The sequence below is a fragment of the Vipera berus genome (genome assembly GCF_964194415.1).
Source record: "Vipera berus genome assembly, chromosome: 6".
NCBI lineage: Eukaryota > Metazoa > Chordata > Lepidosauria > Squamata > Viperidae > Vipera > Vipera berus.
Window position 1 is genome coordinate 24,197,913 of NC_138208.1, and position 27,989 is coordinate 24,225,901.

The following is a 27,989-nucleotide window of genomic DNA, read 5'->3' on the forward strand; positions in this document are numbered from 1 at the left end:
CCTTTCAGTTCCAAATGGAGATGCAACCCAGATCTCTCTCTCTCCCCCTGTTCCCCCCAGATCAAAAGCTTTCCTGGTCTTTGAAAACAGCCTACTGCAATCTGAATAACCATCCTCTCCCCCCCCTCGCAGAGATGGCAGAATCCCGAGAATACGCACAATATTCTAACCATACATTTATGAAATGTGATATAAATGGATTCTGACAAGAACTAAGAAGAAATTTCCTGACAAAACAATCAATGGAACACCTCTAGAAGTTATGAGTGCTCCAATGCTGGACATTTTTAAGAAGAGATTGGACATTGATTTGTCTGAAATGATAGAGGGTTAGGGTTCATGGGAATCCTGTCTTATCTACCATCAGTCTATTGTGGCCAATTACAGCGATGATCAGTTTAAAAGAGATATTTCTTTCTTTTCTTTTGATTTTTTTTAACAACCCAAGACACTTGTGAAACATCAGTGGAGAAAGAATCTAGAATTAGAGTAACTACATTCATGTATGATGTTATGGTAGAATTCTGAATTCTGGTTTATTATGAATGGGTTTGTGCTGTGTTGTGTGTATCCATCTTGGCTCTCTTGGTGGCACCCACAGCTAAAAGGAAGGTGGTTCAATCAGGGATGAGGATTCTGCAAAAACCTACAGGTGTGTTTGCAGTTCAGAACTGCTATAGGTAGGTCAAAGTACTAAAGGCCTCTGCTGTGCATTTTATAGCAGAAAGTTCAGGATGAAAGTTCAAAGGAAAGCATTGGATGTATTACGTTCCAAGCATTATTGCATTATATAGTAAATACTTAGAATAAATATTTGCTAAAGATATGATACAAGCCTAACAAAAAAATGATTGCCAATACCGAAGCTGTGTGGATTTTACATGTTCTTAGATTGATTTATATACTTGAAATATTTAAAAATGGAAGTTTTAAATAAGGGTTTTCATGTAATACAAGCATAGATTAAATGTTGCCAATCTCCATATTTGTATTAGATTATATGCAGAATATCTTGAAAAGATTAGATAAATTCATGATTAATTTGAGTACAGTATGTGGAATCTGGTGTATAAAATTCCCAATATTTTAGTTATTTTTAATTTAACCAATATTAAATAATCCAGGCACCTCTCTCCAAGCATATTCATGACAATAGTAAGAGGAAAGAAAAAATGAAATTAAATCTGTAACAGTTTTATTCCCAAGTAATGTGGTTAAAGAAAATAAAAATACTAAATTATTAGGAAGAAGGGAAACTGTTAGAACTTCACGTGCTCAGTTTTGGAAATCAGTGCGTTGGCAAAGAAATGGTTTATCTAAAACCAATTCTGGGTTATAACATATTTGCAACAAGAATTATTCCAAGTTGGTTCAGAATTTTTGGCTTTTGAGGTTTGCTGTATTTCAAATGTATATGAATGGATTCTGGCTTTTAATGCTATGTTTTGCTTTGAGTAGCGAGAAAATAATCCTTACCACTAATTTTTCTTTGTTCCCAACAATCCATTCCCATTTTTATCAGTATTTACTTTCGTTTAGCGCCAAGTTACTATTATTAGCGTCTTCTACTTTGCATGTTCTACTTCGAACTTTATATGTCTTGACTTAGGAAATATTAAAATAAACAGCTTAGCTTTTCCTCTAACTGATAAAACAATTATTGCATTGTATAAATAATGAATCAAAGCTTGTGAACATTCAGTGGCATATTGTGTCCCCATTTTAGTTTTTTTTATTAAGGATACCATGTGACATTTTTTCAGTTGTTTTTGGAAAACCTTTGAGAACTGAAAGCTGATTAAAGAGTTTTAGCTTGCAAACTAATTATACGGTCCTTTGCATTTTTTGATTTCTTGGATAATATAATTACCGTATTTTCCGGTGTATAAGACGACTGGGCGTATAAGACGACCCCCTACATTTCCTGTTAAATTATAGGGTTTGGGCTATACTCACCGTATAAGACTACCCCTCTTCCAACGCACACCAAATAAAAATTAAAAAACATCAGATTTGATTTTAATATGGTAATTTTAATTCAAATGCTTATGACATGCAGGTGCTTAGTAGGAAAACTGTCACTTATAAACATAAGGCTGTTTGTCATCAAACATGTAAACATAAAACAGTGCAAGTGGATTAAACAATAATAATAATAATAACAACAACAACAACAACAACAACAACAACAACAATAATAATAATAATAATAATAATAATAATGAAGAAGTAGTTGGAGGTGACCGTGGAGGTCATCTAGTCCAACCCCCTGCTAAGGCAGGAAACCCTATACCATTTCAGACAAATGGCTGTCCAGTCTCTTCTTAAAAACTTCCAGTGTTGGAGCATTCACCACTTCTGGAGGCAGGTTGTTCCACTGGTTAATTGTTCTAACTGTCAGGAAGTTTCTCCTTAGTTCTAGGTTGCTTCTCTCCTTGACTAGTTTCCATCCATTGCTTCTTGTCCTGCTTTCAGGTGCTTTGGAGAATAGCTTGGCTCCCTCTTCTTTGTGGCAGCCCCTGAGATATTGGATCACTGCTATCATGTCACCCCTCACCCTTCTCTTCGTTAAGCTACACATACCCAATTCCAGCAACCGTTCCCTATTTTCCTAATTCACTTTTTCACTTTTCCTAATTCACTCTAAAGCTTTCCCTGCGCAGAGCCTTAAATAACACCAGCTGCCTGCAATTAGTGCAGGTTCGCATCCCACCAGGCTCAAGGTTGACTCAGCTTTCCATCCTTCCAAGGTAGGTAAAATGAGGACCCAGATTGTTGGGGGCAATAAGCTGACTTTGTAATAATGCTGCTTGGGGGGGGGGTGAAAGCCCTAATAAACAGGCATATACACAGAATGAAGGCTATTGCTAAGCACATTGATTTGTGCTTTAAATTGTAAGCCACCCTGAGTCTTCGGAGAAGGGCAGGATATAAATGGGATTTTAAAAAAAAAGACCAAATGGGAGATCCGCTCCAGGTTTTCCAGCCAGCCCGCCCAGTTCCTGAGTCAAATGTGTCCTTAGAGCTAAGCCGCTGCTCTGGCTGCTGCCTTCCCCACCTGCCTTTCAAGTTGGGATATACTACAGCTGCTCTTCAACTTTAGAAGGAAAGATGCCCAGACTCCAGCCTGTAAAAAATCACAGACTGCAGCTTCTTCTCCAATTGGTCCTGCTTTCCCTGCGCAGACTAAATGGGAGATCCGCTCCAGGTTTTCCAGCCAGCCCTGTCCCTAAATTTTCAGCACCCGGCGTATAAGACGACCCCTGACTTTTGAGAAGATTTTCATGGGTTAAAAAGTAGTCTTATACGCCGGAAACTACGGTATCATTCTTTCAGAGTAAAATGGTAGCTGATTGTGTGCAAATGAACATAGTACACTTGCTGTTTCTTAATTTATACCATGTGCATCAGTTTGCAACTGAATGATGTAGAGAAATACATAGTGCATATTCATGATTCCACTAAGATAGAAATAAAATATTGTAGTTATGTTGATAAATGTCATATGTTATGTATCCTGTTTAAGTGTTCCTCAACTTTACAACCACAAGTGGGACCAGAGTTTCTGTTACTAAGTAAGGTGGTTATTAAGTGAACTGTGCCCAATTTTTTGACCTTTTTTGCCACGGTTGTTAAGCACATTCTGCAGTTGTTAAGTGAATCACATGGTCATTAAGTGCATTCATCTTCCCAATTGATTTGTCTGTCAGTAGCTGGCTGGGCAGGTCTCAAGTGGTGATCAGTGACTCCAGGGCACTGCAGCCATCATAAATATTTGCCAGTTGCCAAATTTGGATCACATTGAGTATGGTGTGATGGTTGTAAGCGCAAGGACTGGTTGTAAGTCACTTTTTCAGTGTTGTTTTATCTTCAAATAGTTGCTAAATGAAAAGTCTTAAGGACTACCTGTAGTTTGTATTTTTAATGTTCCATAATATCACAAAAAATAAAAAACTAGTTTTATGGGATGAAAACATATATCAAAACTAAAAGGTCTAGCTAACGCTTGAAGTGTCTGTCTTTTATTTTCCTTGTGTATTTTGGGTACAAAGATTATATTATTGCTATTATCATTACATTTTAGAGACTACAGGCTTTTTCGGTGGGATGGATGAATGAAAGCATCTCCTTGCTCATTTTGCTCTGGTTGAAAGATGTTATTCCTTCTTTTCCAGGTAGCTGGTTAAATGCAATTGTACCAGTAATAGAGGGAAGATAAACATGAGAATAGCAGGTAATAATTACAACTTTTAAAAAAAAACTTCGGAAACGAATAGTTCATTTGAGTCACAGTGAGTATTTCTAAGCTTGTAACTATGATGGATGATGAAAAAAGAAGTTTTACTGGTTCTGTTTATCTGAAATCCACACTCCAGTGAAGCTTTAAAGTTTGAGATAATGGACTCCTATTTAGATTGATTGCCTTGTGATAGTTTAAGAAGTGCCTGTTGTGTTTGAACTCAAACTAAATGGTTCATATCAAATTTAAATGTAGTTTGAACTGTATCACTTCACCACTTTCCAACGTGTCAAAAATTAGAAATAAGAGCAATTAGAAATGATTTTGGTCTTAAGTTCTATTAACTGACTTGGAATTTCTGTTACATATATATTTTTGCTAATGTTTACAATTATGATGCTTGTTTTCTTAGGTAGGAAAAAATGATTAGTGGTGGAAAATATTTTAGGTAATGACATGGCAGCTTGTTTTCCTTACCAAGTCTAGCCAGGAAGAATTTTTAAGTTAAATATTATTATTGTCTGACATAATCAGATCACTCTAAAAATTTTGGGAAATGTACGTCACCTAATGCATGATTGGCAGAAGTTTAACAAAATGAAAAGTATCTTGCAGTTTCATAGTACATTTATGTCAGGACATGTTAGAGTTTAAAAAAATACCCTAATCTGGAGGCAAGAAATGGAACTGAACCGATTTTTGATTTTCGTATTCAATTTAGAGGGAACTGAATGGAAAGGATTAGAAGTCAGGACTTAGGACTCCTTCTAGACCAGACATGTCAAACACAAGGCCCGGGGGCCAGATCCGGCCCGCGAAGTGGGCCATCCTGGAAACAGTGAGGGAATGGCCCCCACTGCCTTGGCCCTGGCCCAGAGACCCTCCTTCTGCCAGAGACCCCCAGATCTGTCCCACTCCTGCCCAGGACCCCATAGGCACCCTTGATGCAAACGATGCAGAGTTGGCCACACCCACCCAGTAGGCCATACGCACTCTAGCCACGCCCACCCAGTAGGCCACGCCCACCTGGCCCTCTGAGGGCAACTGCAATGCTGATGCGGCCCTCAATGAAATTGAGTTTGACACCCCTGTTCTAGACCTAGAGAGGAAAATGTCTCCTTTCAAACTTCCTATTTTTTAGAAGAAGCAAGCAGGTTTTCTCGTCGCTCCAAAGGAAGGGAAGGTAATAGGAAAGAAGGCTGCCAGGGAAGGGCAATTAATATTACTAATAATGTTATAGATAACATGTTTAATTTATACAGATTAAAGAAAAAAAATCTAGTTAGATTTATTTCCTTGTTTTTTATTTAGCTTTCTTAAATTTCCACACTTACATTGAGTACATGAATGAAGAAGCTTGTGCTACAGTGAATCCTCAGGTCTTTAAGGAGTGAATTAAAATTTCAAAGAGACAAGGTTTTACGAGAATCATTCTGACCAAGGAATGGGTGTTTTGGGGAAGTTTGTGCCCAAACATGCATTTTAGCCATCCAAAGTGAAGCAGACTGTTCTGGAGATGGTGCAAAATGTGGTTCTTCCAGGCCAAAGTATTTGGGGAGGAGAGGGTTAAGAGTGGGGAAGAGTCTGGAAAATAGAGCCTTAGGAGGGGGAAGAGAAGATCATGGGGATGGATATGCTGGTCTGGGAGCTGCTGAGTGGAAAAGGAGTGAGATGTGCTATCTTTGTTCTACTCACCTTATCTCTCTGAGATCACTGGAGATTTTCTTTTGGCTAATACAAATAAACAAAACCTTTGGATTTCATTTCTTCCAAAGCTTGGTCCATCCGTAATGGTTTAGCTGAACTACAGTAATGCAGATTCAGAACAAAACATTTAATGTACCAGAATTTAATAGAAGTTACTAGCGTATTCAGGTAGTCCTCCATTTACAATTAGTTCATTTAGTGACTGATTGAAGTTACAACAACACTGAAAAAGTGACTTATGACCATTTTTCACACTTATGACTGTTGCAGAATCCCCATGGCCGTGTGGTCAAAATTCAGACACTTGTCAACTGGCTCATATTTATGACGGTGTCCTGAGGTCTTGTGGTCACTTTTTCTGACCCTCTGATAAAGTCAGTGGGAAAGCCAGATTCACTTAACAGCTGTACTAGTAACTTAACAACTGCATTGATTCACTTAACAACTATGGCAAGGAAGGTTGTAAAATGGGGCAAAACACACATCACTATTTTGCTTAGCAACAGAAATTTTGGGCTCAATTGTGGTCGTAGGTTGAGGACTACCTGTGAGGTGATGTAAGCCTAACTGAAGTTAATACAAAGCCATTAACTGAATAAATTTAAGTTTTATTCATTTCTCCTTGCATGTGCAAGAGCTCTGCTGACACTTTTCCATTATATGTGAGATGCCAGCTGCTTGCTATTTTTACCCTTTGTCATTGACCAGGGTGGTCAATGCTGTTATGAGAATCTTAGATGGGCAGAATTATGACTCCAGAACTATCATATTACTATTATTTTAGAATATAGTTCTAATGTCTTTGAATTGCTTTAAACTTTAACCCTTAAATAGTCTGTCCCTGTCTGGTCACCCAGTTGGTTTTATGCTAAGGCAGAACTGGAACTCCCAGTCTCCCAGATTCTAGCCTGGTGCTTTAATTACTACACAAAACAAGCTCACAAGTATTTCTATACTGCCCTAAAATACAATAACTCAAAATGCCTATGTTAAATTGGAAGGCATCATTATGGACATGTAGATAGGTATGTTTCCAGTAATTACTTTTCCAACGATTTTGGGATCACGTCATAAAAATCCCACTTTTATTGAGGCTGTTTGGTGACTACAGTTTGTATTCACAGTTATGCATCGTTCACTCTGTAAGACTTACAAGGGCAATGACATCTTCAGAAAAAAAACAAGAAAATATAATTGCATGTCTAATATTTAATTTTGAACAGCAACAGTTATTTTTTTGTACTTGTTGTTATGGGAATGGTGTGAACGCATATTAGCAAATATTTGATAAGCCAGGAGTTTGATATCACTCTTGTCACAGCTGAATCATTGAAAAGTGGCTTTGGGCAGTATATATTTCCTTCTTACACCTTTCGATGCCTGTTTTGAAGTTACTGTTCATTTGACGTCTGATGGCCAATTGGATGCAGCCTGCAAAACAGAATTGATTTTCTAGCTCTTGCTTGGAACAAATTATGGATTTGCAGTAGCTGCAGTTTGCTTCATTAGAGCTCACAACAATCTTTGCACAAATGACAGAATGAAATGGTCGAAAAATGGGAAAATGTGAACCTGAAGCCTGTTCATGTTTTGTGAGCCAGGTTATGAATGGTACAGTTACTTCTGTACCAAAGTAACATTTACTGAAATTATGAAGATTTATACCATTTTAGATAATGTGACCATTAAAAAAATGAGCAAAATTTTTAAAAATTGCTTAATGAATACAAGAAAAATAGAATGAAGAATGATAATCTACAGTATAATCTTTTAAAAAAAACAAAAACAAAGAAAAACAGGACCTTTGTTTTCCTGTGATAGTTTTAAAATACTTTTACTGGCTTATAGACCTGAAATAAGAGGAAGAGTAATTAGTTTGTTGCTGTTAAATGAAAAAGAAATTTCAAATCTGTTCTCACTGCTATAATTTCTAAATCATATATTCATGTAGATAAAGTCCTATAATTTGCTTCCAATCAAATTAACAAGAGATTCTGCATCAAAATATTTGTTTCATAAAACAGTATTGCATTATTTGGACATAGCTATATTCCCAATATTATAGTAGTGGTGGGGATGTTTTATTATAGTAGACGGTTGTACAGTTGTTCAACGACTTCCTTTTGCTTTGTTTAAATTAGGAGCAGCAAAGTTGGTAATAGCAGTGGCTGTGTTCTTGCTGATGTTTTATGTCATATCTCAAGTATTTGAAATAAAAATGGATGCCAGTTTAGGAAATCTTTTTGGTAAGTGACCTACTTGTTATTTTAACTTGGAATTGTATTTTTTAAGCATAATGCACTCATACTGCTGTTCTGAAACATTAACCTATTCGTGAGACTTACTCACAGGTAGATCAATTAAGAATTGTAGACAAAAGTACTCTTCATATAATATAGCTAAGTTTTCAGTTCAGAATCCCATTTCTATCATAAGATTTGTCAGGATAAGTATGGTATTTTGAATTATGCAGAGTAAAACAAGTCAGCTCTGCTTTTTTTGTATTCCCTTCTGATTTATTTACAATAAATCATTGATTTCATGGATGTTTTGAGAGAAGGGGATGTTAAATACAATTTATAACATTGGTGTAATTACATAATTGACATAAATGGCATCATTTGCAATAACACTTTGATTTAACAATCAAACCTTCCAGTTTAAAGGCCATTAAAAAGTTGTTAAATTAGGGGGAAACACAAATGAAAAAAGTGGTCATTGTATCTGAAGTCCACCAAACTGAGATCTTTTAATCTAAAGGTTTATTTACTACTGTGTTTTCCTGAAAGTAAGACCTACCCTGATAATAAACCCTAGCTTGATTTGGGGGGGACTAATATAAGCCCTACCCTAAAAATAAGCTGGGGTGGAGCTTGCCATTGCAGCCAAGCTGACACTTGCCTCGCCAGAAGGAGCAGCATCATTCTGCAGCTGAGAATGGAGCTTGGCCTGCATTTTGCAGTCAGAGGCCTTTCCGGAAGGCCACTGTAGCCGAGAACTGAGCTAGGGATTCAGTCCAAATGCAGGCCAAGCTCCATTCTCAGCTGCAGAATGAACCTGCTCCTTCAGCCCCAGAAGAAGTGGGCTGGCTGGGCGGGGCTGTCGGTGCCGCCGTTCTGAGATGAGTGGAAAAGACACCCCTCCCCCAAAAAATAAGACCTGGTGCCTCTTTTGGAGACAAATAAAAAATAAAAGTAAAATAAAACTGGGTCTTATTTTAGAGGAAACATGGTATATGACTAATTAGTGTATATGTGTGTAACTCACGGTATATATTCTGTAATGACCTCTGCTACAGCATAATGTAGTCAATTGCACCAAAATGTTATTGTACAGTTGGTAACAGTATCATCAAATATAAGCTATAATTTTCAAATCTTAGTTTGGTGAGTTAGGAATTATGACATAAATTCCATGAAAAGCAAATGTTTTACTAATGTATATTTCAATGTTCATTTTTCTAGCAAGATCAGCACTAGACCTACCGTTGCGAAGTGAGTATCCTGCACTACAGTTGTTACTTATTGGTATTTTTAATGCATCATAATTAAGATGTATTAGTGATATCCTGTACAGTAAGGGTGTCTTAGTGAGCTATGCAAGGCTGATACTGATTCTGAAGGGAAAGTTAGTGGGCTTGTGAAATTCTTCAGAATGCAGGTTGTGTAAGAGCTTCCTAGTAAGAGAGACAAATAAAAAGTCAGCAATTCAAGAGACATAAGTAAAGATTTAGAAAGCTTTATCTTCTCCAGTGCTTATTCTTTGATAAAGATCATTTTAAACTCATGACTCTCATTCCTCTAAATGTTTAGTATTTATTTTGATTGGATTCATTTTTTTAAAGATTGAAGGGTATGGAGACATAGGCAAGAAGATTGATGCCACCAAAAATAATTTGGTGAAAATATGACATTTTCCCTTTGTACTTGAGCAAGTCACTTTGTTTGAAAATTGTCAAAGGAGTTGGTTTTTTAACCCCCTACTTGTCACAGTATATCATTATATACAAAGAAGTAGGACCATTAGTCCATTGTACACTAAAACTGGAAGAAAGGAATTAAATGAACATATAAACCTTCTTAATCAAGACAGATTGAAACTTTTCAATAAAAAAAAAAAAGACAGATTGAACATCCTGACTTTAATAAGGATCTTAGAAATTCAGAGGTTCATACTGCAATGGAAATGTTTTCAGCCTTATCAACTCTCCAGTTGTGCCAGCTCTGTATGTGTTTACTTGACACCTGTCACTCTTAGTGGAGGCCTAAGAGCTATATGTAGTCCTCACAACCTGTCACTTAGTGACTGAAATTTTGGTGGGCCTCCCTAGGGATACTTATGACCCTGTTCCGATGCTCTGACAACTGCCCACCCCCCAGTCACATGACTGCATTTTGGGCGCTTGACAACCTGACTGCATTTATGGCTCTTTGCAGCATCCTTCAATCACGTGACTGTATTTCATGTTTTTGCCAAAAACCCAGCACTTCTAGTTGTAGCAGTCCCTTAACAATCACCACAAAAAAGGTTGTAAAATTGAGTTGATCAGGTGGGTGACCGACTTTATGACCATCATGACTTATGATGTAATGGGCAAGCTCCATTAAGATTTTAAGTCAAGGAATACCTATATGCAGAATTTAAAAGTACCGTAAGACTTGTTCCAAGAGATATTACTGGTTTGAGCCAAGAATATGTATTGGAATGGTTAGGTTTTGAACCTGTAGTCCAACAGCAGAGTTGAGCTTCTATTGTGTTGGCTGGACTAGCCTAGAAATGTAACACTCAATTAGCATAAGAGAGAATAAAGTCCAAGTGGCTAGTTGGCCACCTTAAAGAAACCGAAAGCTGAATAAATGAACAAAGTGTGAGTAATGTCACTCTTCCAGTCCTGAAAGAGTTGTGATAGGCTGAGAGTTTAATTAGGTGATTAAATATAGGTTACTACTCCTATCAAGCGCTGTTCACACCACTCCTCATGCTCCCTATAGTGTTTTCCATGTGTGGAATTGAGCTTGGAATATTGGTACAGCCTGTAAAAAAATCAGAAACAGAAGGAAAAACCTGAAATATGAAAAAGTGGTTTGTAAATTTGTGAAGTGCTTTGTAGCCTCCTGATCCAATTTTGGGCATTGGAACAAATCTCCATTCAGTCTGAAAGCCTGCTTAGATTTGATTGAACCTTTGGATTGAATCTATGAAGCTTTGCAAAGTACTATAAGATAGGAAACAAAAAATAAAATAAAAGGCATGAGATAAGGGACAGGTGGAAGGGAGGAGGAAATGTAATTATAATTTTAATAGACATATTCACTTCTTCAAACCTTTCACCCTTGCTTCCATGTCAATTATATAATCTTTATATATTGCCTTTAATTCTTTGTCTCTCTCTCTGTGTGTATCTTTTGTAGTTTTTAGGCTCTATCAATTTCCTCCACAATTTTCTTGTTTTCTTAACCCACTCACTCTTCCTTCACACTTGTATTGTGCAATTTAGTCTACATTTTTTCTCTCTGACTAAACCACTTTTGTTTCTTTCATACTATTAGCTCACTTTAATCATTCATTCAGTATACATTCATTCTTCAGCATATCTCTTCTTACATTCAGGTAATTTCTTTTAAGTAGAATCATAGGGTTGGAAGGGACTTTGGAGATTTTCTAGTCCAACCCCCTGCCCAAGGCAGGAAAACTTATATTATCTCAGACAAATGGTTATCCAATCTCTAAATAAAATGCAAGAAGAGTGCTTGCTAAAATACAAGGGTGTCTTAACTGAACTGACATGATTTGGGGAAAGCAAGTGTAATCTGAACAGAATAACTATATAGTTAAAATATGAGGGTACCATTCCAAGTGCATTCGGCTTACTTACATTTCTCTGGACATATTCAGCTCTTCACCTAACAGTGTGTGGACACAAGCGTGATCTTATTATATACAGTATAGTCTCTTAAAATTATTTCAATAAATATTCTTTAGGTGACAATATTCAGTAATTTTCTACAAGCATTTTCTCATCTTAAAATGTACTAAGCTACATAGATTAATTGCCTTGCTCTTGTTTCCCCCCCATGTTATTACAGTTCCATTTCATCTGTCAAACACAACTGCATGGGTGTTGATATTCATTTATTGTTCAGATATTACTCTGCAAAGCCAACATTCATTGTAAATCATTAGCTTCTCAGTCAACAACACAGCATTATCTGTATACCAAAGCACACACATGTTCATGACTCCATCATCACCACCTGCTTTCCTTACACATTTATCCATAAATACATTAAATAAATGCATTTAATAAAGGCATTAAACTTTTCAATTTCATTCTTTGACATATCCCTGATTCCCAAAGAACACTCTAAAATACTTCTGGCATTCCGTCACATAAATTTCATTTAGAATAATTTCATCAGTTCTATTTTTATTTCTATTCACTTTGCAGGAAGCTGTAGATTTGGACTTCTTCATGTTGAACATTTGTTCAATGTTTTTTTCAGCCTCCTTTAATCTTAACCATTCACTGCTTTCTTTGACTACTGTCTTTCTCTCATTCACATTTTTTCAGTCATTCTCATAGTTCTCACCCATAGTCTTTTTCACGCCTTTCTACTTTGTTTCCCCGAAAATAAGACCCAGTCTTTTTTTGTTGCCTCCAAAAGAGGCACTGGGTCTTATTTTTGAGGGGTGTCTTACCTTAGGGCCACCACAGCCAGGCCTCTCATACCCCAACACCTGTCACGCCACTGCTTAACTTCTTCAGCGGCTGCTTGCCGCCACTTGCGGCTGGACACCATGTGGTGCATTGGGCCATTGCAGCTCTAAGGAGTGGGAGGGGTGAAGCTGCCCCATGTGCCCTGCACCCGCTTACCTTACCGGTAGGACCGCTGCAGCCAGGCCTCCCATGCCCTGACACTTGTCAAGCTGTGTGGCTCATCATGCCGGTGCTGCTGCTCATGGCAAGATGTTGCACAGCTTTTCGGGCCGCTGCTGTTGCTCAAGGCAAGAAGCCGAGCGGCTCTTTGGGCCATTGCTGTTGCAGCAGGACGCCATGGCGGAGACGGCCCGAAGCACCCTGCGGCATCCTGTGAGCAACAGCAATAACCCGAAGAGCTACTTGGCTGAGTGACGGAAATGGCCTGAAGCACCATGCGGCGTCCCACTGCGAGCAACAGCAATCGCCCAAAGAGACACTCGGTTGAGCAGCGGAAACAGCCTGAAGTGCCATGAAGCGTCCTGCTGCGAGTGACAGCAATGGCCCGAAGAGCCGGTCGGCTTCTTACCATGAGCAACAGCAACTGACCGAAGCGCTGTGCAACCCCCTGCCATGAGCAGCAGCACTGGCATGACAAGCTACATAGTTTGACAAGTGTCGGGACGTGGGAGGCCTGGCTGTGGCAGTCCTATCGGTAAGGTAAACAGGTGTGGAGTGCATGGGGCAGCTTCGCCCCCCCACACACACGCCCACGCCCCCAAACTAGGGCTTACTTTGGGGGAGGGCATATGTTACGCCCACCCCCTAAAGTCAAGCTGGGGCTTACTTTCTAGGGGGGCTTTCGGGGAAACACAGTATTAACTGTTCCTTTTCATACTTCCCTTTAGTTTAACTCTACACACTTTGAGAGTAATCAATAAAATATTTCTTTTCACTCCCTTCCAAGCAATTTCCATTTTCTCCTTCCATTCATTTGGTGGGGGGGGGGGGAGAGAGAGTAATGTATCTTCTAATACTTTTTCATACTCACACTTTTTCTTCTTGCAGGCTTTCTGCTTTCACAATGGCTGCTTATACTTGTTTTATTTTCCTCCACATACTTTCTTGTCATTACAAAGAAACATCCATTTTTACATTTAGAAGCATTCATCACTTGTGTATCCTTTGATAATATTTATTTATTTATTTATTTTATTTATTTTATTACATTTATATACCGCCCTTTCCCGAAGGACTCAGGGCGGTTTACAGGGTGATTAAAAAACAAAGATACAAAAGTTAAAAACAGATTAAAAAAATTATATTCGTCCCTGCATAAGTAAAACCCCAGTTAAAATTAAGATTAAAGCTAAAATTAGAATTCTCAGCCTGGGCCAGAGAGCTCGAAGAGCCAGGTCTTCAGGTCCCGGCGGAATGAACGGAGTTCGGGGGCAGTCCTCAGCTCCACTAATTTAAATTTGTTCCTTTGCTATATGTATTTATGGATAGGAGTATGCTTAAAACCATGCATTTGAAACAGATCACTTTCTTAATAAAGATTCACCAAACAGGTATTATTCTGATTATTTTCACTCAAAACTCTTTTCTCTATTTGCATCTCATTTCCACTTACCTGTTCATGTCACATAACAGAATAATTTGCTCCCCTGGATTCAGAATGTTTCACAGTTCTTCCAAGAATTCATATCTAGTTTCTTATTTATTATCATCCATTAGAACATAACATTTATTCTTTTTTCTTGTTCGTTTATATCCCATATTTATTATTTTTACAAATAAGGCAGCAAACATACCGATATCTAATCCTCCTTCCTCCTCCTCTTTTCACTACACCAACAATCCTGTTCAGTGAGTTGGGATGAAAGAGAGAGTGATAGCTGGCTTTCATGATAAGGCATCATTTGAACTCATGGTCTCTTGCTTTCTAGCCTGGTGCCCTAATCTCTAGACCAGGGGTAGGCAACCTCGGCTCTTTTATGACTCATGGACTTCAACTCTGGGAGTTGAAGTCCATGAGTCATAAAAGAGCCGAGGTTGCCTACCCCTGCTCTAGACCAAACATGCAGCTATCACTAACGTAAGGATTTACTTTCATATGAACCCACAAGAACCTACATAACACTGATTCTTTTTTTGTGACATTCATTTCAATGCTTTCATAATTAAATCCACACCTCCATTGCCCGATGTTACCATTGCCGCTTTCCTTTGTATGCCAGCGTACACCTTTGAAGAACTTTACTTGCTGCGAGATTCCCCCCTCTCACAGGAATGTCCATCAGTCCTACATAAGAACTTTCTTGATGACGGGTGAAGCATGCCTGAGAGATGGCATGCTTCAAAGAAGAGGCTGAGGGGATTTTTATTAAGAGTTTTACATAAAATTTTAAGGGGACCTGGGAGGGGGGAGGCTTTAGGGATCCAGAACGAACTTTGGGGAGTTCGACCTGGACAGCAGTCCAGACCATCGGACGGTCGCGGGGGGGTAGGGGTCTGGGGGCAGACTCAGCTCTGAGTGAGGAGGGTCTTCCTATTTTGACGGTGATTGGGAGGGGCAGAGAGTGTGGGAGCAGAGGGCTTTATCGCAGTTGGGGAACGGGCCACCGCTGTCTTCAAGCGGTTGCCTGTTCCTGCCCTCATGGCTCTTCTTGCTCCCCCGGGGGCATAGGATTGCAGGACCCTGGGCTCAGGTTGCTCTATTTCAACACCAGGTCCATGGTGAACAAGGCTCCCCTCATACATGATCTTATTGAGGAGGAGAACGCGGACCTGGCCTGCATCACGGAGACCTCCACCCCCTGCCGCTGGGCGGAGTGGAGAGGGCAGGTCTTGGTCATACCATTTGGGGTGAGTTTGACCCTGTGACTTTGGATGATGTGGACAGGATTATGCGTAAGCTGAGCACTGCAACTTGTTTATTGGACCCATGTCCCTCCTGGCTGGTTTCGGCCGCTAGGGAGGTGGCAGGGGGCTGGCTCCAGGCAGTTGTCAATGCTTCATTGACAGAGGGTGTCTTCCCCTCCGCCTTAAAAGAGGCGGTGGTAAGGCCTCTCCTCAAGAAGCCTGCTCTGGACCCGGCCTCGTTGAATAACTATCGTCCTGTCTCCAACTTTCGCTTTGTAGTGAAGGTTGTTGAGAGTGTTGTGGAGCGTCAGCTTCTGCAATTCCTGGATGAAGTGGACTATCTGGACCCATACCAGTCCGGTTTCAGACCCAGTTACAGCACGGAAACAGCATTGGTCGCACTGGTAGATGATCTCTGGCGGGCCCGGGACAGGGGTTGCTCCTCTGTCCTGGTCCTACTTGACCTCTCAGTGGCTTTTGATACCATCGACCATGGTATCCTGCTGCGACAGCTGGAGGGGTTGGGAGTGGGAGGCAGTGTTTTACAGTGGTTCTCCTACTTCTCGGGCCATTCGCAGTTTGTAGTGGCAGGGGGGAAGAGATCTACCCCAAGGCCCCTTTCTTGTGGGGTACCTCAGGGGTCGGTTCTCTCCCCCCTCCTGTTCAATATCTATATGAAGCCGCTGGGTGAGATCATCTGTGGCTTTGGGGTGAGTTATTACCAATATGCCGATGATACCCAGTTGTTTATCTCCAACCCGAGCCAGCCCAGTGATGCCCTTGACGTGATGTCCCGGTGCCTGGAGGCGGTGCGAGTCTGGATGGGAAGGAACAGGCTCAGGCTGAACCCCTCCAAGACCGAGTGGCTGTGGATATCGGCATCTCGTACTGTCCAACAGGTTCCATCTCTTCTGATGGGGGGGAGCTATTGCCCCCCTCAGAAAGGCCCCACAACTTGGGTGTTCTCCTGGATTCACAGCTTAATTTGGAAGATCATCTAACTGCCATGACCAGGGGGCCTTTTGCACAGGTTCGCCTGGTACGTCAGTTGCGCCCCTTTTTGGACCGAGATGCCCTATGCACAGTCACCCATGCCCTTGTCACCTCTCGCCTGGATTACTGCAATGCTCTCTACATGGGGCTGCCCTTGAAGTGCGCCCAGAGGCTTCAACTGGTGCAAAATGCAGCCGCACGGGTGCTTATGGGAGTATCTCGATACTCCCATGTTACACCACTCCTGCACAAACTGCATTGGCTTCCGGTTGCCCTCCGGGTGCAATTCAGGGTGCTGATAATCACCTTTAAAGCCCTACATGGCTTAGGCCCGGGGTACTTGCGAGACCACCTGCTGCCAATGTCAACCTCCCATTGCCTGGTCCGCTCACACAGAGTCGGCCTCCTCAGGGTGCCGTCAGCCAGGCAATGCCAGCTGGCAACCCCTAGGGGGAGAGCCTTCTCTGTGGGCGCACCGACCCTCTGGAACAAACTGCCCCTGGAGCTGTGGATGGCCCCTGACCTTCGGTCCTTCCGCCATGACCTAAAGACCTGGTTATTCCAACAAGCGGGCCTGGACTGATCATAGTTTTTAAATTTGGTTTTTTATTGGTTTAAACTGTTCTTATTTCTTATATTGTTTAATCCTCTTTTATTTTTTGTATTTATATCTTTTAACTTTTTATTGTTGTGAGCCGCCCTGAGTCCTCAAGGAGAAGGGCGGCATCTAAATTTAATAAACCAACCTAAACCAACCTTCACTTCCATGTATTCATCCCAATTCATAAGACAAGGTTAATTCATGCTCTACTATTTCTTCCTCTCTAACATTCCAAGTTACAGTTTACCATATATAGTGGTTATGACCAGATTGGCCAATAGGTGCTTCATTCTGTGCCCATCATGATTTTGATCAAAGCATTTACTTAATACAGTTTAATAAGAGGCAGGCAGCATATATTAAGCTGATTAAGCTTAAAGCAGTATGTTTAAACATTTTTGGATGATAAATAAAAAATTAATAGAGGTTTTGATATTATACAAGTATAATAAATGCAATAGATAAAATTGAATCCCAGTTTTATGCCAGATTGGCTTGATCTGTACAGTGCAAGCTTGGATTTCTAATGGAGGTGTACGTATGCACTGAACTGTTTGAGGAAAAAAAGATAAAACCTTATAACCACTAGTTATACTGCTAAGCTTGTAAGCCGCCCTGAGTCTTCGGAGAAGGGCGGGATATAAATGTAATAAAAATAAATAAATAAATAGTTCATTGTAAGGTTATTGTGCACCTGCACATAATCTAAGATAACTAAATATATTGTACACAGTTTTGTTCCAGATTACATTCTGCAAATCAAATGATTATGGCATGGAATGCTTTTCCTGAGTTTCAAACAACATGCGCAACTTACTTGCATTTTATTTTTATGTACTTTGCTTTTATTTTACAATGTCTGCAATTATATGACTGGCAGGAGTAGCCACACCATAGAAGACCAACTAAGGATCCAAAAAGATCTTGACGAACTTGAACAATGGGCCATATCCAACAAAATGAGTTTCAATGCGGAGAAAGGCAAAGTTTTACATTTAGGCAGGAAAAATTAAAGGTACAAGTACAGATTGGGCAAGACCTGGCTTAAAAACAGTACCTGTGAGAGGGACCTTGGAGTCCTAATGGACGATCACTTAACCATGAGCCAGCAGTGTGCAGCAGCAGCCAAAAAAGCTAATACAATCCTGGGTTGTATAAACAGAAGCATAGAATCAAGATCACGCAAGGTATTAGTACTACTTTATAAAACCCTAGTAAGACCACAGCTGGAATACTGCAGCCAATTTTGGTCACTACTACAAAAAAGATGTTGAGAATTTGGAAAACATTCAGAGAAGAACAACTAAGATGATCAAAGGCTTGGAGTCTAAAACATACAAAGTACGGCTGGGTTTGGCTAGTCTAAAGAAAAGAAGAAATAGGGGAGACATGATAGCAGTATCTCAGGGGTTGCCACAAAGAAGAGGGGGGTCCCGTTATTCACCAAAGCACCAGAGGGCAGGACAAATAAAATGGTTGGAAACTGATCAGAGAGAAGCAACCTGGAATTAAGGAGAAACTTCCTGACAGTGAGGACAATTAACCAGTGGAATAGCTTTTCCTGAGAAATCATGGGCTTGCCATCACTGGAGATATTTAAAAAGAGGCTAGACAGTCACTTGTCTGAGATGGTATAGGTTCTCCTGCTTGAGCAGGGGGGCTGGACTAGAAGACCTCCAAGGTCCCTTCCAGCTCTATTCTATATCTTTTTCTCTTTGTTGTATATTCTTTTTATTTTGAATTTTTATTGCATTCCTTAAATTAAAATATATTCCCTTCTTTCCCAAAAGCTACAAAGCCCCCAAGGTATAAATGTGGAACGACAAAAGCATGTCCAGCAAATCATTTTGCTTTCAAAATGGCAAGTGGAGCAGCCAACGTTGTTGGACCTAAAATATGTGTAGAAGACAATGTGTATGTATGAACCAATTTCTTTTAACTAGAGATGTAGGAGGATATATAGATATCTGTATACTATCAAAACCTGCATCTTCTCCCATTCTATCTTGCCTGCATTCTAAGGTCTCCATGGGTAGTTTAATTTTTTTTTCTTCTAATGTAAACTCTACTACAGTTTTGATTGGCTTGATTATGGTGATTTTAATTATTCTGTTTTCTTTTTGAATTCTATTTTTTCAGTATTATATCTTTGTATCTTATTAACAGCTTTGGATATTGTTCTGTAGTGAAAACATAAAATACATATTTTCTTACTAAATGACTTCCAGGGAAATCCTGAAAAGATTCATAAAACTTTACCAGAGATTGTCATGGTTATTTTTTGTGGGGGCTGTGTATGTGGTGTATTTCCAATTATGTGCTAAAGTATTCCAAACTATCACCAAATAATCCCCTGTGGTAAAATATACAAGAGAATGATAAAAATGTCAAGATATATTATAATTAATTTAAAGTCTTCCTATTTAACAGGCTTGGCATAATTTTACTTCAGTGATTATGAACTGCTTCTTGGATCATACTGTGACACAGTATTGTAATGGATATGACTATTTTCATTGCAGATAGTCATGAAACAGATTAGATTTTATTGCTAAATGGTGTGCCGTAGTCTAGCACTACTACCATTGGTAGTAATCCATGTCCAAATCCCCAATGAGTCCATAGCTGATGGATGTTGCTGTGTTATTGTCTACTTATATGCAGCATAAGGAATGTCCTGGAAGAACTACTACTAAACAAGACAATAGTCAGATAAGAGGGGTTTGACACCTTCCCAAGAACATAACTTGACAAGCCCCTCCCTAGTTCACACAAAGATAAAGGAAGGGGATTCAACACATTCAGACTTGCAAGATTCAGTTACTATAGCGATTATAATAAAAGTGGTTGGCATTGGTTTCTTAGTCTGGTCTATCTTGTACGGTAGATGCTCCCTCATAGCATTATTTTGTGTAAATAATGTAAAATGAGCTAAACCAATGTATATGTCCTTGAACTCAGAAGAGGTTTAATGATAGGTTTTTCAATCTGTTCTACAGCAGAGAGACAATATTCAGGAAAACTCCGGAACCTTTGGTTCTCTTTCCAACCCATACTGATATGGTCATTCCAGAGTGATCTAGCAGTTTCCAGAAGTTTTCTGGAACCATCCAGAAGTCATGTTTTTGGGGAAACAGGCCATTCTGAAATACCACAAATAACTTTCTGTTCAGGGAAGTTTCTAGAATACTGTCAAACCATGCCCAGGTTATACAGATTATCAGAATTATTATTATTATTATTATTATTATTATTATTATTATTATTATTATTATTATTATTATTATTATTATTATTATTTCGGTTTATATACCGCCCTACTCCCAAAGGACTCAGGGCGGTTTACAAGGCAAAATTTAAAAACAATACAATATAAAATTAAAATTAAATTAAATTAAGTCTAGCCCCATAAAATTAAAATCACAATTTAAAAACATTAAAAACCCTCCGTCCAGACCAGATAGCTCAAAGAGCCAGGTTTTTAGGTCCCGGCGAAATGAACGAAGGTCGGGGGCACATTGAATGGAATGTTCTGGAATTCTTCAGAACAATCATTTTGAATAAATGGTTGTGCATCAATAAATATTCAGGGTGATTTGATAATATGAGGAATCATTTATAACAATACAGTAACATTTTTCTCATTATGCCCTAAGGATCAGTGGCAGAGTTTTCATCACTTCCCTCCTAATGCAGAATATATTGGCCTGACCTAATTAAAATATATATCCAATATTTGCTTCCAAGGCAGCATGCAATTTTTTGCAGTTTGAAAAATCCCCTAAGACAGGGTTTTTACATCTTTATCAACTGGCCTTATTTCTCTCTTAGCAGTTGGCCATAAAGGGCTAGACTTAATTCACAGTCTTAAGAGGATGGCTCCATTCTTCCTCTGACGGTCTTTAATTAGCGGTTTTTCTTTTTCAGTATCCTGACATATAAATATGGTTTTCAGAGATACACACAAAAAATCTGTCTTGCACATCTAATTGAAGTCTTTCATTTTGATTTTTGTTTCGATTAAAACTCAAACTCCTGTTTTATCAGAAACATATTTCAACATAATGTCAGGGTCAAAGGCTGAGGGTTGTTCTTTCATTGTAGCCCACAATTCAGTAAGGGTAGTTATCAAGTAAAGTTTGTGATTTCAAGCCTTGGGTGCAGCCAGGTATGGTGACCGCCTTTAAACATTCTGCTTATCTTGATTCTTAAAGTGATATTTGAAGCAGAAACTCCCTCTGCTTGTAGACTCATATTCACAGTTTAGGAATGCTTTTGGACCCATCCTAGTCAAGTAGATGTGGAAGAATATCTGTGGCAAAGAATGGCATTTTTCTCCAACTTCAGTCAATCTCATTTACTAATGTGTGGACTTCAAATCCCAGAATTCCACAGCCAGCATAGCTCTGAAAGCTGCCAAATTAGATAAGTTGCCTCTAGGTGAAAGTAACCCATCAGAATTGTATGAAATGTTAATAATACTTCAAATCTCTTCTGATAAATCACTGAATGGTATTTTACTGTCCTTATATTTCCGTTTCACTCTTCAGGAATAAGTTGTTCATTATTTGAGTAAGAAATCTAAAAGCGATGTGTTGTCCCCCTCTTGTGGTAAATCCTAAACTGGAAATGCGCCTTTCCTTTCTTTGCAAATGCTTAATTCGAATGCCTTTTGCTGAGATCACGTTGTGTGCTAGATTCTGATCTTTCCAATGAAATGTTCTCCCTATGGCTTGGATTATAATGTCCTTAATGACTGGGAATGATGAGACTTGTAATTCATCACAGAAGGAAGGCAGCAAAGTGTCAAAGGGTAGTATAAGCTCCTATGCAAAGCCCCCAAGATCACATCAATATTTTTATTGTTCACTGTTGGTATTAAACAACTGGTATGTTTTGAACTTCATACTTTTGTTTCATTTTTTGTACATAAACTATAATCTGGGATGATGCCAGAAATACCAGCTTGCAAATCAGCTTCTTCAGTTAGGAGTTAAAATAACAGTAAAAACAGTTCTAGTTTCTTAGGAACAAAGGGCCATGGGTTCAGTTAGCTCATTTGTGGCAAACTTGCTGCTGCATTTCAAGATGTTTCCTATGAGAGGGGCTAGGAAGATTCCCGTGTATAATTCTGTAGATGTTTTATGATTTCTTGCTTTCCATAGCTTAGTAGACCTAATTGTGTAATTCAACTGATTTGATTCAAGCTGAAAGCTAATCTGCCCTGCTGTTCTTCATATGCTGCAAGCGAACCTGGTGATAATTAAGCTGACAGCGGTAAAGAGAGGAGACAACTTTTGTGCAGATTTTATTTAACAAACCTGAACAGCTAAGAAGGGTGGTCACATTTCTTGTGGATTTATTTTTTTTTTTTTGGCGAGAGTCACACCCCCTCAATGGTGTGTAATCAGGAGAGGTTAACAAGACAAGAAGCTTATGGTAATTATCTTCATTTGTGTTGTTTCAGTTTGATGAGTGGTGTTAAAAACAACGTGGGGAGGGGCATTAATATAGCCCTAGTAAATGGTAAGTGTTTGTAGATGTCTGGCCAAGACATCCTCTTTCCACCTATTTATCTTCTTCAACAGCGGAGCATAGTCCAGGGCCTCTCCAAGGGATGCTCAAATGGGATGACCATTTTCCTTCTCAGTTCGGTGCCCTGTTTTTTCTACTTGGCTGAAATTGATTGGTTCAGTGCCACTGTGCATAGGGTCAAGGTAGCTTATCCATCCCATATTTTGTCCCCCCCTTTCAATTCCCCCCCTTCCCAAACTTACCTGGATGTATCTAAGATCTGTAGTAGCTCCAGATAATCCACTTTTGTGATGCCATTCCAGGGCTTTGTGTCTACCACATAAAGTAGCTCAGCTGTTCAGATGACATGCCTCCTGGATAGGGTGGGGATTGTTTTAGTCCCAAACAGGCCAATGATTGTAAACCTTAGACCAGGGGTCTTCAAACTTGGCCCTTTTATGACTTGTGGACTTCAACTCCCAGAATTCCTCAGCCAGGCATGCCTGGCTGAGGAATTCTGGGAGCTGAAGTCCACAAGTCATAAAAGGGCCAGGTTTGAAGACCCCTGCCTTAGACTAACAGATTTAGGTCATTTGGCTGTTCCATTTCCCTCCCCCAGTGTTTCAATGGAAGGAGGGCCGCTTTAAGCTAATACACATTTTCCTTTTCTATAAATACATCCAAATATTGCAGCGCAGAGTTATAACGTAATATTTCATTCTTGACTGTTCCTGCCACTGTCACATTTCTCTTTTCCCCACTTCCTGGTTTAGTGTGTGTTTATCTTGTTTGTGGATGGTGCTCTGTTGATAACATAAAACTCCATGTTTATTTTTAATACCCAAAGGGGTGCTTTCCTAGGCATTGTTTCATAGTAGAATAATGACATGAAATTTCAGAGCGTAGCAATGCCTATTACTAGGCTCAGAAACGAAACGAAGGATGGAGAGTCTTGACCAACACAAATTTCTGAAAGCCATATTCTGCAAGTAAAATTGTGGATGTCTCTGTATAGTCAGCAGAGATCATCTTTATCTTTCTTTTTTCACTTAGATCTTTATTTTTTTAAAAAAATTAGGTCGAATATCTTTAATTGATTTGTTTGTTCTCATGAAAATTAAGGGCAGCCAACAGCATTAATTTAACATAAAATGGCTATCGACTGACAAGAAGTGAGAAGCTTCTTCTGGCCCAAACTTGTACCTGCTACTAGGGAGGAGGGGGGCGGGGTGTCAATTAAAATTAAAATTAGAAATAATGCTACAAAAAGGAAATGCTGCCACTCTCTCATTTACATTAGCTGATCAAAGTGCTAATTTTCAAGATGGTCCTGGGTCCTAAATTTCTTTCCATTATTGCCCTAAGTTTGGAAATAATTATTTTGTCAAATTTACACAGTTGTAGAATCTGAAAGGCAGCATACCTGATAAATATTTGCTCTTGCTAAATACAGTCATGGCCGAAATTGTTGGCACCCCAGAAATTTTTCCAGAAAATCAAGTATTTCTCACAGAAAAGTATTGCAGGAACACGTTTTGCTATACACAGGTTTATTCCCTTTGTGTGTATTGGAACACAACAAAAAAGGGAGGAAAAAAAGCAAATTGGACATAATGTCAAACAAAACTCCAAAAATGGGCTGGACAAAATTATTGGCACCCTTAACTTAATATTTGGTTGCACACCCTTTGGAAAAAATAACTGAAATCAGTCGCTTCCTATAACCATCAATAAGCTTCTTACACCTCTCACCCGGAATTTTGGACCACTCTTCCTTTGCAAACTGCTCCAGGTCTCTCTTATTGGAAGGGCACCTTTTCCCAACAGCAATTTTAAGATCTCTCCACAGGTGTTCAATGGGATTCAGATCTGGACTCATTGCTGGCCACTTCAGAACTCTCCAGCGCTTTCTTGCCATCCATTTCTGGGTGCTTTTTGATGTATGTTTGGGGTCATTGTCCTGCTGGAAGACCCAAGATCTCGGATGCAAACCCAGCTTTCTGACACTGGGCTCTACAGTGCGACCCAAAATCCTTTGGTAATCCTCAGATTTTATGATGCCTTGCACACATTCAAGGCACCCAGTGCCAGAGGCAGCAAAACAACCCCAAAACATCATTGAACCTCCACCATATTTCACTGTAGGTACTGTGTTCTTTTCTTTGTAGGCCTCATTTCGTTTTCGGTAAACAGTAGAATGATGTGCTTTACCAAAAAGCTCTATCTTGGTCTCATCTGTCCACAAGACTTTTTCCCAGAAGGATTTTGGCTTACTCATGTACATTTTGGCAAACTGTAATCTTGTTTTTTTATGTCTCTGTGTCAGCAGTGGGGTCCTCCTGGGTCTCCTGCCATAGCGTTTCATTTCATTTAAATGTCGACGGATAGTTTGCGCTGACACTGATGCTCCCTGAGCCTGCAGGACAGCTTGCATTTCTTTGGAACTTGTTTGGGGCTACTTATCCACCATCCGGACTATCCTGCATTGCAACCTTTCATCATTTTTTCTCTTCCGTTCACAACCAAGGAGATTAGCTACAGTGCCATAGGTTGTAAACTTCTTGATAATGTTGCGCACTGTGGACAAAGGCAAATCTAGATCTCTGGAGATGGACTTGTAACCTTGAGATTGTTGATATTTGTCCACAATTTTGGTTCTCAAGTCCTCAGACAGTTCTCTTCTCTTTCTGTTGTCCATGCTTAGTGTGGCACACACAGACACACAATGCAAAGACTAAGTGAACTTCTCTCCTTTTTATCTGCTTTCAGGTGTGATTTTTATATTGCCCACACCTGTTACTTGCCCCAAGTGAGTTTAAAGGAGCATCACATGCTTGAAACAATCTTGTTTATCCACAATTTTGAAAGGGTGCCAATAATTTTGTCCAGCCCATTTTTGGAGTTTTGTTTGACATTATGTCCAATTTGCTTTTTTTCCTCCCTTTTTTGTTGTGTTCCAATACACACAAAGGGAATAAACCTGTGTATAGCAAAACCTGTGTTCCTGCAATACTTTTCTGTGAGAAATACTTGATTTTCTGGAAAAATTTCTGGGGTGCCAACAATTTCGGCCATCACTGTATTAACAATACTGTACACAAAGATAGCATATTTAATCAGCTTTTGCCACTTACTAAGAGCTGGAAGATTTTGCCAAGCACAAGTCACCGATACAGCATGTTTTAATGATACTACTTGCCATTCTATACAAGCAAATCCATATTAGCCCTTATCTGATTTTGAGTACATATGTTCCTAGACTATGCTTTTAATCATAAACACATTAATATAGATCAGTTCTTTTTATCTTTATATATTCTTCATAAACAGTATATGTTGATTTATTGCATTCCATGTCTTATTCCTTTTGCTAGGCAAAACAGGTGAAGTAGTGGACACAAAATTCTTTGATATGTGGGGTGGAGGTAAGTGCAGAAATAAATGCTTATTTTATAAAATATGTAGTTAATACATTATTTTACTTGTTCACTTATTTGAAGTGGACATTAGCATGCTTATTTTTAATTAAATCCAGTTTATTAAAGCTAAATCTAATAATAAAAACTTGACAAATGTTGCTTTTCAATTTTGGCATTAGATATTTTGAATTAAAATGTGAGTTTTGAATGAAAGTCTTGTAAATCAAAATAGGGGTGGCATTTCCTGTTTGGCAGTCATATATAATTTATGTTCTTTTTTTGCCTTTGGCATTTGTTATATTAATGTTAGTTATCATGTTAGTTGGTTTGCAAGATGAACACTATATAAATTTAATAAATATTAAATGTTGTGTTTCCATTTGATGTAGATGTAGCACCATTCGTTGAATTTCTGAAGACTATTGCAGATGGAACTATTGTATTAATGGCAACATATGACGATGGTGCCACTAAGTAAGTTTGTTTGAAATACAATACTTATTTGGTACAGGTAGTCCGTGACTTATGACTAATGGTTCCTACCCATTATGATTGTAAGTTGTGGTCATAAGGCAGGTCATCACATGACTAGAACTGATTTTACACCCTTTTTTGCAGCAGTTGTTAAGTCAATCCATTGTTCACTATGGGACATTTTTGGCAAAAAGAGGAAGTAAAGCCTGTTTTTTGTCAAAAATGGCATAAATCATGGTCATGTGACTGTGGGATGCTGCCCAGGGACATAATGCAAACTTGTTACCAAGTCACATGATCAAGGGGGTTGGGCCATCAGAAATTCAGAACTGGATCATAAGCATTTTTTGGGGAGGATCAGTTGTAACTTTGGACTCCCCAAACCGCTGAGAATCAGTTATAATTGCTAAGTGATCAGCTAAGGACCACCTGTAACCATTTTTGGAATTTGAAGTATGTAGGCAGGCTGAATCTCACATCTTAGTGTTTGAAACTGAAGAATTGCTTGCTGTGAGTTTTAGCTGTTTCCCCAAACTGGAGACGAATGAAGAGAGTTAAATAAAGCTTTTGAATTTTTGTGGTGATGACTGATTAATAATAGTTTATAACTGTAACTTAATATTTGTAGCAATAAATTAAAAGTGAAATAATGATTGCATTATGCAGCGACTACTTATAATCAAGACAGAGTTACCATAAATAATCAAGACAAAACAAGCAACAGAGGTAATAACACTGCATGCACATAACAGCTGTTGCTATTGATTGAACATTAGCTGTTCGATTAAACAAGTCAAAATAAGGATGACCAGACACTTTTCACTCAGTCAGCAGTGAAGAGCAGTGACATTAAAGCATGGAGGTCTTGATCTCTTTTATAGTCATCATTAAAATGACCTCCCCTTCTCCCCCCCATCCCAACTCTTACTTATATTGTTCCTGTTTTCTCCATCTATCATTCCATATATCTAATCTGTAAGGAATATTTGTAAAATATGCTGTCAAATTTGCTGTCTAGTAGATTACAATTAGATAAGAGCAAAAGAGGGAGACATGTCCTTCCAAGAATGTGGTCATTTTAAAAGTGGGTTGTCATCATTCAGCAGAGGTTGCTGAATAATGTGCATATGTGTGAAAGTGTACAATATTTGCAGAATAAAGGCAAAATTTCAATAGATTAAGGAAAGTGTTTAAATGAATTAGTTTGGTAGATTATATTCTCGATAATATTACATTTCTATAGTAATTCTTAAAATTCTGTTGAAGGCTTACTGAAGAGGCACGGAAACTAATATCAGATTTGGGGAGTACGTCCATCACGACACTTGGCTTCAGAGACAATTGGGTCTTCTGTGGTGGGAAAGGAATCAAAACTAAAAGCCCTTTTGAACAGGTATGTTTTCACATTAACCTTTAGATGACATATTGGAGTGTCTTTTGACTCCAAAACATACATTGCATGTCTTGGAGATGCACTTC

The 27,989-nt window shown here is 39.0% G+C and overlaps 1 protein-coding gene across 4 annotated transcripts in view; it reads left to right on the forward strand.

The window, feature by feature from the left end:
- The window catches only part of FAM3C (FAM3 metabolism regulating signaling molecule C), a 41,101-nt gene that overhangs the window by 8,289 nt on the left and 4,823 nt on the right, over positions 1-27,989 (forward strand). For 3 of the 4 annotated variants that reach the window (XM_081330277.1, XM_081330279.1, XM_081330278.1), the window contains 8 exons: positions 4,176-4,234; positions 8,089-8,193; positions 9,412-9,441; positions 18,894-19,017; positions 22,571-22,629; positions 25,992-26,042; positions 26,426-26,510; positions 27,777-27,903. In XM_081330277.1, the coding sequence (XP_081186403.1) occupies positions 4,222-4,234; positions 8,089-8,193; positions 9,412-9,441; positions 18,894-19,017; positions 22,571-22,629; positions 25,992-26,042; positions 26,426-26,510; positions 27,777-27,903 (594 nt within the window). In that variant the 5' untranslated portion in view covers positions 4,176-4,221. The remainder of the gene's footprint in view (positions 1-4,175; positions 4,235-8,088; positions 8,194-9,411; positions 9,442-18,893; positions 19,018-22,570; positions 22,630-25,991; positions 26,043-26,425; positions 26,511-27,776; positions 27,904-27,989) is intronic. The other variant, XM_081330280.1, reaches the window with a different exon arrangement.